This window comes from Budorcas taxicolor, chromosome 13 (assembly GCF_023091745.1).
Source record: "Budorcas taxicolor isolate Tak-1 chromosome 13, Takin1.1, whole genome shotgun sequence".
NCBI classification, from domain to species: domain Eukaryota; kingdom Metazoa; phylum Chordata; class Mammalia; order Artiodactyla; family Bovidae; genus Budorcas; species Budorcas taxicolor.
The window spans coordinates 29,417,926-29,432,550 of record NC_068922.1 but is presented as its reverse complement, the minus strand read 5'-3'; the positions used below and the strand labels follow the sequence as shown (position 1 = coordinate 29,432,550).

Here is a 14,625-nt window from a genome sequence, read left to right as displayed (position 1 = left end):
TAGGCCTGAGTGATGCTGTTAGACGTCCAAGTGGAGATATCAAGACTTTAACCTACTTCTAGTTAGATTCCAGCACTTTGTTTCTTGGAATCATTTTAGGAGCAAGAATCTTTAGGGAACCTAGTGAGTCAAACTACCACAGGATGATCTGTATTAAATATTTCGTACTGGGGCTTCCCTGGTGGCTCAGATGGTAAAGAATATGCCTGGAATGCAGGAGGCTCGGGTTTGATCCCTGGGTCGTGAAGATCCGTTGAAGAAGAGAATGGCTACCCACTCCAGTATTCTTGCCTGGAGAATTCTGTGGATAGAGGAGGCTGGTGGGCTACAATCCACGGGATCACAAAGAGCTGGACACAACTGAGCGACTAAGACTTTCACACCGAGTCAAACAAGTCAGCTTCCCAGGTAAAAGGATTTACTCCAGGTCACCGACTTCAGATTCAGAATTGAACTAAGTCCAGACCTGCTATTAATAAACCACTGAGGGTCAATGGTACCTTTCCTTGGTGCCTGTGATGCTGACAAAACCTGAAAGCTCTGAGACTGTAACCACTTCTGAACCCACAGCGAAGAGCGTTCTTTGTATGGCATCAAAATTCTAAAACTCATCAGTAATTTTGCATGTTGAGAAAACCTCACCAATTTCCATATTCAGTATTATGTCCCACTCTCATTTCACATATAGTCTTATTTTCTAAGAAGTATTACATCATTTGAGGGATTTTCCAGAAAAAAAAAGAGCTATGGAATATTCAGAAATGACAGAAATATTGGTTTTAAGGAAGGAACTTTATTATTTAAAGGCATTGTCAATTTTATAGACTGAGGATACGCTTTACTCAAAAGGAAGGTTATTTACCACACTTGGGTTGGGGTGAACAGGCTGTGGTTGCAAAAGGTTCTGAATTCATGGAGGAAACTGTACATCCTCATTGAAGGATTTGTTTCTGGTGGAGCATCAGAATTAGTAGTGGGTGGGGTGTGGTCCAGGATAAGGCATCCTTTGAGAGTCCTTTCTTGATGAACTTCCTCCTGCCATGTCCACCTCGTTTCCATTCTAGAAGTTATTTCTTTTGTCCCTGCATTGCTCCTGCCAAGCATTAACTCCAGCAGTGAAGCCAAAACCAGGGGCTGACTGGCTGCTGTTTGATGCTCACGTTTGCATTGCATGGCAGCCCTTTCTGCTGCTCCACTCACATGAGTAATTAACCATGAGGACCATTTGCAGATGTTTGGGAAACTGAAGCAAGCATTGGCTTGATTTACTAGAGATTTTCCAGACTGTCAGAGCCCCATTAAAACTATAGGACTGTTGTTGTCTTTATCCTGTACCTTTGCTTATATTTTAACATGTTAGCATACTTGAGCCCAGGGTCCACGCTTAGAGGAGGATCGTGCGTTTTTCCAACGAACGCTGTAGTCTCCGAGGCAGGCGTGCATGTACCTGTCCTCGGTTTGGGAGCAGCGGCAGCTTCCTCATACTCTGTGTCTGTGTGTCTTTGCTGTTGTAGAATTCCACCATCCCAATGCAGAAGTTGCAGGATATCCAGAGGGCAATGGAGCTGTTATCTGCATGCCAGGGCCCTGCCAGAAACATTGATGAGGCTGCCAAACACAGATACCAGTTTTGGGACACACAGCCGGTACCCAAACTAAGTAAGCTTTTCCGCCTTTTCCCTCTGCAAACAAAGCTGGGTTAACTACAAACAAAAAAACACAAAAAGAGACTTGATTTCACTTATATGATTTGTTTCAGACCACAGATTCTGAGTCATATTTTTCCTACTAAAATAAATATTGGGTGATGACATTGGCTTTTAGTAACAACAATTTTAATATAACTCCTGTGCCTACAAAAAATCTAGTGTCCCCACACTTCAAATATTAGTGTATGGAGTATATACACACAGAAAAGAGGAGTCTCCCCCACCGCCAGTGTTTTGGTTCCAGTCTTCATGGAGTGGTTTTTCCTTCTACATAAATTTTTAGCAGTCTCACCTCAGTTATCCCAGAAGACCCAGGAAATTTGCCTATTAAATCTTACTGAAATAGAAGATTTTGCTCTGTTTAACAGCAGGGTTCTGAACATTCACCCATGGTGTTAATGATTGCCAGTGTGATAACACTCCAGTATAAGTGAATTGGGACGCCTTATGAAGGCCTTCGTAAGGGCTCTGGGTCACATCAGAACTTCATTACTAGTCCTCTTCCCGCAGTGCCAGGCCTGCTCCATCATATTTCACTTAAACTTCTACCACTTAAGTTTCTGTAAACATAATTCCATTGTTACCCTTTCATATTATGCAAAAAAAAAATTGGCCAAAAAGTTCATTCAGCTTTTTCCATACCATCTTTTGGAAAGACCGGAATGAACTTTTTGGCCAATCCAACGGACGCTCTAAATGCCATAAAAATGTTTATCAGTGTATTACAAGCTCAACCTGTTGCTTTGACTTATGTTTATATAAAGATAATTCATTGTATCATTTCTATATATTTCTTCAATGATAGTTCCAGATTCAAATTTTAATATTTAATGTATAATATATAATATTTAACATAAGGGGTTCATTGCCATCCCAAAGTCTTATTAGCCAAGTTATATACAGATAGCCAGTTTCATCAATTATAAAGCAGGAAACAATTGTCCTCCTTGCCTTCAAATCATGGATTTCAAACTTTAAAGGGGACTGTTCCTTTCCCACCCATGCCCACCCCACGCAGCTTCAAAAGCAAGAGCTTCAGAGCGTGAACAGAAGCAGAAAGCAATGATCCTCCCTTGATTTTAAGTCTCTAGAAATTATTTGGTGGGGAAACAAGACCCTCTAGAATGAATTTACTGGATTTTAAATGACACTGAATTGAATGACCATTCATTGGCTAAAGGGAATGAAGGTTTATTGATCTGAATGTATTGGGTTTGGCTAAATGCTGCTGGTGGCTTTCGGGTCATGGCTCAGGGGAGAAAAAAGTCTCTTTAGCTGCCATCCACCCCAGTGCACCACTCCTCTGCTCACCTCATTTTAGCCCCTCCCCTAAATCCTTGCCTGGTTCTCAGGTTCCTAGAACATTCTCTATGCACCTCAATTAAGGCAGAGCAAGGTTAATGGCCGAAAAGGAAACCTGAGGTTGGGGAGAAAGTTTGAAAGTCAGGGAGACTATCTCATCGTCTCTCTCCAGAGCCCTATTCCAGTTCAGTCAAACACACCCCGCTGTTTGGAGCTGCCTGAATGGGGTGAGCCCCTGGTGTTGTGTACATCAGCCAAGCCCTAAGAGCAACTCCCCAGGGACCCCAAGGGAGCAGCTGGGCACCTGACCACTGGGGCTGACCTGGGGGAGCCTGAGGTATTCGTGGGATGAGCTGGTAGACTAGAGATAAGATGAATATGCAAAGTCAGGGATTAGGAGGAGAGAAAAGAAACCCTTTAGGGTGGGTGCAAACTCTGTGACTTTCCTCTGTAAAAAGGTCTGTGATGGTAGGAACTGTACCTGAAGGTCACTTATTCAGCAGATGTTTGTTGAGTGTGTGTAGTAATGCCAGGCTCTGGGATGCAAACACAAGAGACAGTAGAGGGAAAGCAGGGTAAATGGTGAGCAGGTAGGGAGGATGTATCCACATAGGAAGAGCTTTCGTTGAGGGGGATGCTATGAGGAAGTGGTGTGTAACTTACATCTGAAGAAGCGGGAGTGGCTGGCCACGTGAAAGGCAGGGGACAGCCTTCTGAGCAGAGGCCTAGCCTGAGGGAGGTCAGTGGGGCGGATGTGCTGAGGGTTGCCAGACAGGCAGCAGGCCACGGCCAAGGAGCTGGATTTTATCCCAGACACACTGGCAGGTTCCAGAGGAGGGACTGGAAAAGGGCCCCTTGGTGGAAATCGCTGGAGACACTGATGGCTTGAACTGTGCTGCCAGCAGCCCGGACAGAAGTAGACAGTCTTGAACTGAATTTTGGATTGTGCTGGGAGGGGTCAGAGGTCACTGCAGCCCTTGCCCCCTGTTTGTTGAAAAACAGTTAAAAAGAAAACATCTCTAAGACTGTCACAGCAAACCTACATTGCCGGCAGTTGTGCTGTATGACCAGTCTGTAGTCGGAGGCTTCAGACTGAGGAATCACTACTTTCTTATGTCCAGTTTGCCATCGGATGACGAGTAATTTCTCTGGTAATTGTTCAGATAGCAGTTACTCTCCACCTCCACATAACTACCTTACCCCCCTGTAGAGGTAGCTGAAACAGTACAGTATTTTTAAAGATTATGTGTAACTCAGTAGCCCTAAAGCATGCTTTTGTTTCCCGTAACTGACCGTTTGGGGTCGTTGGAACACTTCGTAATTGAATCGTCTCTCTCTCTTTTTTTTTTTTTCCTTCTCCTTGGATCTAGATGAAGTAATAACGTCTCATGGCGCAATTGAAGCTGATAAAGAAAACGTGCGTCAGGAACCGTACTCCCTGCCGCAGGGTTTTATGTGGGACACTTTAGACTTGGGTAACGCCGAAGTGGTAAGTGAAACCTTAGACCTCAGGCCCCACACTGGCTTGGGCTGCTGCTGCATTGGGCCCTAGCATCACAGGCAGGACACGTGTTTGGTCTCATAGCTCCGGGAGCTGTACACCTTGCTGAATGAGAACTACGTCGAGGATGATGACAACATGTTCCGGTTTGACTACTCGCCCGAGTTCCTGCTGTGGTGAGTCTATGGCTGCCGGCGACTGCAGTGGGGTTGGGCCGTCTCTCTCTGTCCCTGTTTTCTTGGACACTCAGCGCACTCGTTTTCCTCACCTGTGTTGACTTCAGGGCTCTGCGTCCCCCAGGCTGGCTCCTTCAGTGGCACTGTGGCGTCAGGGTGTCTTCAAACAAGAAGCTGGTGGGGTTCATCAGTGCCATCCCCGCAAATATTCGGATCTATGACAGGTAGGTGGTGAAGCTTGTCCCTTGTTGGTTTTGACGTATTGCTTCTCCAAGAATTGTGGTTAGAATAGGCTCCCCCCCACCCCAAAGTCTAACCTATGTATTTATTAGAGTATAATTGCTTTGCAATGCTGTGTTAGTTTCTGCTGTACAACAACGTGAATGAGCCATCAGTTCAGTTCAGTTCAGTTGCTCAGTCGTGTCCGACTCTTTGCAGCCCCATGAATTGCAGCACGCCAGGCCTCCCTGTCCATCCCCAACTCCCAGAGTTCACTCAGACTCACGTCCGTCTAGTCAGTGATGCCATCCAGCCATCTCATCCTTGGTCGTCCCCTTCTCCTCCTGCCCCCAATCCCTCCCAGCATCAGAGTCTTTTCCAGTGAGTCAACTCTTCTCATGAGGTGGCCAAAGTACTGGAGTTTCAGCTTTAGCATCATTCCTTCCAAAGAAATCCCAGGGCTGATCTCCCTCAGAATGGACTGGTTGGATCTCCCTGCAGTCCAAGGGACTCTCAAGAGTCTTCTCCAACACCACAGTTCAAAAGCATCAATTCTTCGGCCCTCAGCCGTCTTCACAGTCCAACTCTCACATCCATACATGACCACTGGAAAAACCATAGCCTTGACTAGATGGACCTTAGTCGGCAAAGTAATGTCTCTGCTTTTGAATATGCTATCTAGGTTGGTCATAACTTTTCTTCCAAGGAGTAAGCGTCTTTTAATTTCATGGCTGCAGTCATCACCTGCAGCGATTTTGGAGCCCCAAAAAATAAAGTCTGACACTGTTTCTACTGTTTCCCCATCTATTTCCCATGAAGTGATGGGACCAGATGCCATGATCTTCATTTTCTGAATGTTGAGCTTTATGCCAACTTTTTCGCTCTCCTCTTTCACTTTCATCCGGAGGCTTTTTAGTTCCTCTTCACTTTCTGCCATAAGGGTGGTGTCATCTGCATATCTGAGGTTATTGATATTTCTCCTGGCAATCTTGATTCCAGCTTGTGTTTCTTCCAGTCCAGCGTTTCTCATGATGTACTCTGCATATAAGTTAAATAAGCAGGGTGACAATATACAGCCTTGACGCACTCCTTTTCCTATTTGAATGAGCCATATGTATACATATATCCTTTCCCTCTTGAGCCTCCCTCCCCCTCTCCCATCCCACCTCTGTAGGTCATCACAGAGCACTGCACCTCTACAGCAGGTTCCCACTAGCTGTCTGTTTTACACATGGTGGTATATATATATGTATATATATGTCAGTCCTAAACTCCCAGTTCATCCCCCCCCTTTCCCCCATTGTGTCCACACATCCATTCCCTGCATCTGTGCCTCTATTCCTGCCCTGCAAATACATTCATCTGTACCATTTTTCTAGATTCCATGTGTAGCGTTAGTAAACAGTATTTGTTTCTCTCTTTCTGACTCACTTCACGCCTTATGACAGCCTCTAGTTTCATCCACATCTCTACAAATGGCTTTTTTAAATGTCTGAGTACATGTTGTTGATGATAGGGGAGGTTGTGCGTGTGGGGAGGGCAGAGGTACATGGGGACTCTGTGCTTGCTGCTCAGTTTTGCTGTGAACCTAAAACTGCTCTAAAAAATAAAGGTTGTGAATTCATTTTAAAGGGTTGTGTACAATAACCAAAAAAAGACAGTTGTATTTTTCTCCGTCTTTCTCTGCTTCTCAGTCTCATACACACACACACAGATTATGTGTATATGTACCTAGTAGAAAAAAACAAAGATATAAATAGGTACTTCAGATTTGTTTCTGGGGAGGAAATTACTTAAAGGATTTTTTTTGGAACTCTTTTTATCCATAGGATATGTATGTTCCATTTTTACCCTGGGTCTCCAGCTCAGAGAGTCAAAGATAGAGCCATGAAATGCAAAGAGTTAGTGCATGGGTCTCTGTACATTTCAGTGTGCTGGGTGACCTTATTTACTGCTGAAATGCATTTGATCTCAGGGAATATTTTGTGCCAAATGAAATGCCTGTATATCTGGAACCAGAGCAGCGGATGGACTTTGAAGCTCTAGAAGATTTATTGTCGCTTCGAAAAGCACCAGCTCTGGCCTTGTCAAGGTGCTTCCCAGGGATCCCAGAGATTGCATTATACTCCAAAGCAGTGTCTTATTAGATTCTGCATCTGGGTGACCCAGTTTCTGCCATAATTGTATATGTTACAGGAAAAACAGATATAGAAGCTTTGAGGCACAGCTGATCCAGTTTCTAAACTGAAAACTTTAGAACAGACCCAAGTTCTCAGATCTATTTAGAACAAGAAGGTTTACATCTCCGCAACCTAGAGTTTATGATCATTTTGGTGCGGGCATGTGGGGAATAGTGTGTCAACCTGAATTTGTGAAATATCTAAATGTTAGAATATTTTCCTTAAATATTATGTTAAGGGAGGCCTTTCAGTTTCATATTCTTTGAAATGTTATAGGTGTTATCTTGTTTTTTAAAAATGTTCTTCTCTTACACTGGCTCTAATTTTCAACACCTTTCCTTCTTAGTGTGAAGAAGATGGTCGAAATCAACTTTCTTTGTGTTCATAAGAAGTTGAGATCAAAACGGGTAGCCCCAGTGTTGATTCGAGAAATAACCAGAAGAGTGAACCTGGAAGGGATTTTCCAGGCCGTTTATACTGCTGGAGTGGTTCTTCCAAAGCCAGTGGCCACGTGCAGGTATTAGCATCACACCTTTATCTTGCACATCACCTTTGCCTAATGCTTCAAGCCTCCTTGCCATGTTTCTATAAGTATTATTCTCCACCCTTGTAACCTGGAAGGATTTTGGCTGACCCATGGTGATGATGTTGGTTGGTAGCAGAGATGGAGATACAGCCAAGAACCATTAGCCCAGTATTCTTGCAGTAAACCCCACAGCCACATGTGTATGAATGATGCTGTGTGTCCATTTCTGGGTCTCTTCATTTGAAAGGCTAGTTGCTGCCTTGGGAAACCCAGGGGATCAGTTACTGGGAGATGTCCCTGTAGTACCATTTTCTTTCCTTCTTGAACACTCAGTGTTGTGCCAGTGCTGTCAGGAACCACTCTAAAAGCTTAATAAGCATCTAGCCAGAAAGCCTGAACATGCTTGTCTGCTGTGAGTGAAAAGAACGCTAAAGCTCTGTTCTTATTACTTTATTATTTCATCTTCTCTTTTCAAAAGTTAATCCAGTAAGAAAATCATGTATCAGATTTTCACTTGACTAACCTGTTTCTAGAGCATCAGAAACAGTCTGTGTCCCTCAACTATTTTTAAAAATTTTTTTGTATCTTTTGGCTGCGCTGTGCAGCATACAGGATCTTAGTTCCCCAACCAGGGGTTGAAACCTCAGCCCCTACATTTGCAGTGCAGAGTCTTAACCACTGGATTGACAGGAAGTCCTTCCCTCTCCTCTATTTTTGCATGTGTGTATGCATGCCTGCTCAGTCGTGTCCAACCCATGCTACCCTATGGGCTGCAGCCCGCCAGGCTCCTCAGTCCATGGGATTATCCAGACTGCAGTGAGTTGCCATTTCCTCCTCTAGGGGATCTTCCCAACTCAGAGACTGAACCCAAGTCTCCTGCATCTCCTGCATTGGTTGGCAGATTCTTTACTACTGAGCCACCTGGGAAGCCACTACTATTTTTATTGACTCAAATAAGAGGAAACTTCAGGAAAAAAACTTCAGAGTGTAAAAGACAAACCTGTAAAATGCCTCTCTCCTATTAAATTATTCATAAATAAACAGAATAAATAAGACTTCACAGGTATATTATAATATAATCTGTAATCATTCATTCCAGTACCTAAGCCAGAATGATTTGAGAAATTCAAACTCATTTCTCAAAAAGTTGTTTTCTTCCATGTGCATTATATAAATGTGAAGGTTACTAACTTAAGGGAGTATTTTCATGTTTTTAAAGTTTTTGGTTTGCCTTCTTAGAATCTGTGATGGTCATTCAGTACTTACAAACTGGACATTGTCAATATTTCTTCTGCAATTTTAAGATTTTTCTGTATTAAAAGAGACAGAAGGTTACCAATGTCAAAGGAGTATAACTGGAACATCATTTTGAGGTAAAAAATGACAGATAAAATAATTACATAGGCAGAGGACCAGGACCCAGCACTGCACCAGGCCCTACATGATGTTTGTTCAGTACTTCTGTAACAGCTGAGCTGAGACAAAGAGTAAAACTTGGAGAGTTAGAAATCAATCAGACCTTAAAGCCTGTATTGTATTTCAGATACTGGCATCGATCACTAAACCCCAGAAAATTGGTAGAAGTGAAATTTTCTCACTTGAGTAGAAATATGACTTTGCAGAGAACGATGAAGCTGTACAGACTTCCAGATGTAAGTAAGAATGGCTTGCTGTTTTTTGAAGCTGTTAACAACTGAAACTTTTAACATAGAAAAGAATTATTTGCAGGAAGCTAAAAACTGGTTCATGTGTCTGAGGATGTGAATATATAGCTAAAAAGACTTCAGAGAACCTCAGGGCCAGGAGGAGAGTTCACCAGGTGTTTTTTGTTGTTTTTTTTTTAAGGCTTTTTAAAGGTCTTCAGTTTGGGGTTGGATGGGGTTGAACTCCAGACTTGCAGGTTTTTAAATTTTGAGCACTTATATTCTGTTTAGGAAGAGGGAAGAAAAGTTCCAGCTTGTGATGGTTTCTTAGCACATGGAATTAAGGAATAAGGTTTAAAAGAGAAACCTGGGGAGAGGAAATAATGTCTTATTGAATTAGCATCGTTTTAAACTAGAAACTTCCCAGTGTGAAAAGTTGTCCCTTAATAAGGGAAATTTTAAATGTGCTTACCAGTCTTGGCTTTTATTTGGGGCTCAGATGGTAAATGAGTTCTCCATCGCTCCATAAGAAACTACCACAAAGGTAGAAGCTGAAACCAACACATGTGCTATCTCTTGGGTTCTGTGGGTCAGGAATCAAGGCACAGCTTAGCTGAGGTCTTTGCTTCAGGCTTTCTTGTGAAGCTATCATCAAGGCATCAGCCAGGGTCAGAGTCTCGTCTGAACACTTGACTAGAGATGGATCTGCTTTCAAGCTCACATGTCTGTTGCCAGCCTTTCCTGGTGGGCAGCTGGACTGGGGGTCCTCCATTCCTTGCTGGCTGTCGGCCTGAGGCTGCCTCAGCTCCTCATCGGTGGGGGTTCTCTGAAGGGCAGATCACAACACACGGGGAGAGTCTACAGAGAGCATCTGCTAGCAAGATGGAAGTTAGAATCCTGTGTAATCAATTCACAAAGTGAAATCACTGCTGCCATATGTCATTGGTCCCACCCACACTCAAGATAAGTGGATGGTGTGGGCGTGAACTCCAGTGAGGGTGGGCGGGCATCACTGGGGCCATCTTGGAGTCTGTCCACACAGATGGGATCTGTAGTGTGAAGTTTTGGTTTCATCAGAGCTGTTCTTTCTTTTGGGTTGTAGTAAGTACTTTAACTCAGCTGAGGGATTCACATAGAGTATAGCCATGTTCCTCCAAACAAGGTGGGGAAGGACTTCTTCTATGGAGGGCATGTCCGACTCCAGCTTCTCTTGTCTTGGACCAGTTGTGTGTTTACCAGAAACATGTGATCAGTGGCTGCACGGATTCAAGTCTTTCTTTCATCGACAGAATCAACGCATTTCTGACTTAGGCAGACTTTCATAAGGAGAGACGTGGAGATGAAGGAAACCAGGTGTTCCGGGGCTTCCCACCTGGCAGAGGGACCAGAAGGCATGGTCTCCTTTCTGTCTAAGCTGCAGTTGCAAACAGTGGGGCTTGAATTTGTGAACTCTCTGCCTGTCTGTAAGGCCAAGGACCAAGGGGGAACATAGTTCAGCACAGAGGGAAATAAAAAGGGCAGGTGACATAACGAGGGAGGGTCCCCGTGTCCTGGGAAAGGAGGACCAGGGCCCCTCAAGCTGGGGTGACAGACATGAAGCTAAGTATATGGAGACTCTGGAAAATGCTCTGAGGGGTCACACCATTGTTATGACCATCACAATTTACTCATCAACTAGAAGTAACTTCTGCTAATGGCCAAGTTCCAGAGACACTGAGAAGGGTGGGCTCACATAGGGGCACAAATGGCTGTGAGAAAAAAGGGCCCTGGAGGAGCATAGCACATGGCTGAGACAAGACACAGTTGATGCTCAGCGTCCTCCTGGCCAAGTGTCAAATGCTTTGCTCTCTGCGAGTTAAAATAAGAACTTGAAGCAAGCCTCCTTTACCCAGTGGGGTCGAATGCTGTTCTACCTTGGTCTCCCCTGATTTCAGTTTCTCAAACCTAACTCTGTTCAGCTTGTGTGTAAGAAAAGCACCTCCTTGTCTGTATAGTCACCTGAAGTGGAATGAAGCATGAGGAAATTGAGTAGCTGTCATCGGTCTATCCAGGATGATTAGAGTTAGAGGTGCAGAAAGTTATTTTTTACTTGACTTTGTCCATCGGGCTCCGTATTCTTGTACAACAAGCATCCATCAACTCAAAGGCAACCAGGTTTTGAAAAGTTGGTGATAAATTGCTGGTCGGACATTGGTGGTGAAAGCAGAGTCTGGCATCTTGGTTGCAGTTAACTCGGTTACAGAGGAGCATGCCTCTTCCAGCCATGGTGCTGTGGTGACTGCCTTTCTTCTTCTGCGATAAGTCAAGCTGATAAAGTGCTGTGACGTATATTAGCATATTCTCCCAACCACCTTCTGTTTTGGTATTCTTACCCCAAGGTAAGAAGGTATTCTTATTTGGTATTGTACAGATGCAAAGACTGAGGCTTGTGAAGGTTATCCAAACGGCTCTTGTTGGCTTGTTCCAGCCTCCTTTACTTTTTAAGTCATAGGGAAGGAAAGAAAACTAAAGAGTAAATTAACTTTTTTAAAAAATGAGAGGGTAGAAGAGATGCAAGTAGAGACATTGAAAAATTGGAAGGTGCCACCAGCAGCAGCCTTGGTGTTGGGCTCCTGGCTTAGAAGCTGGAAGAGGCAGCAAAAGCCAGACTACCTCCTTCTCTCCCAGGGCCAGACAGTCACATCATTTGAGAACATTTTTGTATTATGAAGTGTAGAGAAGAGCCTTCCTGAACACAGGTTTTTTGTTCAGCCTCATTTTCTGATTTGTTCTAACTGTTTCAGCTCACCGTGCCAGCTTTATGTGTTGATCATAGACTATACAAGTTAACACTGATTGTGGCCGATGTTATGCCAAACAGTTAACATCTGTAACCTCATTTATTATTCACAGTGATCAGAGGGGCAAGTCATTGTCCCCAGTCACGGAAGAGAATGTTGAGACACAGATTGATTTGCTCAGAGTCTTCCAATCAGGACAGAACCATCCCCACCAGCTCATGCCATTAGCTACCATTACCAACGAGACTAAGATTTCCCCAAGAGGTTCACAGTTTCCCGCCCTTTCAATGTTGGGTTTTCATTTTTTTTAACTGTTTTTATTTTTTGGCCACAAGACGTGGGATTTTAGCTCCCAGACCAGGGAATGAAACCTGCACCCCCTAGGGGCATTGGAAGCTCAGAGTCTTAACCACTGGACCGCCAGGGAAGTCCCAAGGTAAAGAAATTTGAAGTAGATAAAAAGCAGGAGTCGGGTTACTCTCTTGCAGCATTTTACATTGTGTTGCAAGAAGTGTATGCCTATGAAGAAGCCATGCTAAAACAGATATTCTTGGTTTAGTAACTGTAGGGTTTTGTTTGTTTGTTTGTTTTTTGTTTTTTTAGAGTGTAATGTCTTACTGCTCCTTCTTAAATCAAAAAAATATCCATAATCAAGGCTTACATCTCTACTCTGGCATCTTGGCTCCAAATTATTCACAGCACATAGCTTGATGGAGAACAGCACTGCTTCTGTTTTTTAATAGGGCTCTAAGCCTGATTTCCTTATATACTTACAAGCAAATTTTATACACATTTCAGTGTATGGAGAGTCCGATGAGTAATGCATACTAGTTCAACCATGGGAAAGTAGCTCTGATTCAGAAATAGAGTTTGCTTATGAAATTTAAGATTTTCTCAGTTAAGTCACTGGAAATTTTTTTTTTTGTTTTTTATTGAAATCTCACAAAACATTGTCATCTGACTCTTTCAGATTATGCCAAAGCTTAAATTTCTACCTAAGCATGACATTTCCCTCCACCTCTTCCTGAAAACAACAGCTATTATATAAAATACAATTATTTTTTTGGCCACACTACGCAGTTTGCAGGATCTCAGTTCCCTGATCAGGGATTAAACACAGGCCACGGCAGTGAAAGCCCAGAATCCTAACTACTAGGCCACCAGGGGACCCCCAGAATATAATTTTATATATTAACACTTATGTCATGCTTCAGTAGATTTCCTGGAGAGGATATGACTTTAAGATGTTAGAAAGAAACAAGCTTAGGTTCTGAGATACATAAGCCATTGTCGATCAGGAAAAGCATATATTCTTCCCGTTTCTTGGACCTTTTATGTTTCATGATTGGATGTAGTCTGATGTTTCCTTCTGCTTTAACTTAGCTCCTATAAAAACTTGTTCGAAGTGCTTGAAAATTGCCATTTATATACTGTCTCACTGCCCATTTGCCAAAATATACTGTTTCACTGAGTCCTCCTTATCTAGATTCTATTACCTATTTTCCTAACCTTCAGAGACCTGAGTACCAGTTCTCAAAGTGTGGTCCAGGGGCCCCAAGAAGTTCCCAGAACACTTTGGGGGGACCTGTGAAGTCAGTTTTTTAGAATAACACAAAAATAATTTGCATCTTTCATTATCTTACAAATGCACTGTGCAATCTTCCAGAGGTTAAATGGAATGTGAGCTGATATATTCTTTTGCTTTAAAATTTCTAATTTAATTCTAATACAATAAATATGGATGAATAGAACCCATGTAAACAAAGCTCTTTGGGAGTATTAAATAATTTTTAAGACCATAAAGTTCCAGACCAAAATCTTTGAGAACTGTAGCTTTAAAGATGTCTACCAGACAAAAAAAGATTTTGATTTTAGTGATTTCACAATATGAGTGTTCAACAAATAAGAATTGTGCTGCAAAAGTGTATTTTGCTCCAAAAAGGATTGGCAAGCCTTATTCCTCATTTCTGAATGTTCTCTGTGAACAGAGAGGATGTATCCTGTTACTATCATGAGATAATCTCATTGTTTGAGGCTCATTTTATTTCATTTCATTTATTTTGAGCTGTGGCATACAGGATCTTAGTTCCCCATCTGGGGATCAAACCTGTGCCCCCTGCAGTGGAAGCACAGAGTCTTAACCGCTGGACCACGAGGGAAGTCTCAGTATCATTTATTGTTATTGAATCAGTAACAAATGCAAAAACAGTTTAATGTTGAGAAAGGCTATTTAAAATTTATCAAGGTCATCCTCATAGCGGAAAATAGCCTTTTCAAATGACTGCAGTAGATATGTGGTATGGTTTTGGTCTTCCTACCAGCATTTCAAAATGTATACTTATCTCATTTAACACCATTTAGCAGTCACATAGGTTTCCCTCTTCCCACAAATTGCAGTGTAGAAATGCTCTAAATAACTAAAATTGGCTTACAGAAACAAAAGGAAAATATTGGTTTCATGCCTGGCTTGCACTTGAATGCCAGGCCATAGAAATGCCACCTCTTCAGAGCTGACAGTGACTTTTTTCCATGTCTGCAGCCTTCACCTCACCCTAGTGGGTAAATGATTGTGCTAAAAACCTAAGAATT

General features: G+C 42.8%; 1 protein-coding gene across 2 annotated transcripts in view; it reads left to right on the top strand.

Moving 5' to 3' along the window:
* The window catches only part of NMT2 (N-myristoyltransferase 2), a 56,420-nt gene that overhangs the window by 30,810 nt on the left and 10,985 nt on the right, over positions 1-14,625 (top strand). For both annotated transcript variants that reach the window (XM_052650997.1, XM_052650998.1), the window contains exons 3-8: positions 1,515-1,659; positions 4,382-4,500; positions 4,597-4,688; positions 4,796-4,912; positions 7,434-7,604; positions 9,157-9,265. In XM_052650997.1, coding sequence (XP_052506957.1) covers positions 1,515-1,659; positions 4,382-4,500; positions 4,597-4,688; positions 4,796-4,912; positions 7,434-7,604; positions 9,157-9,265 — 753 coding nt within the window. The remainder of the gene's footprint in view (positions 1-1,514; positions 1,660-4,381; positions 4,501-4,596; positions 4,689-4,795; positions 4,913-7,433; positions 7,605-9,156; positions 9,266-14,625) is intronic.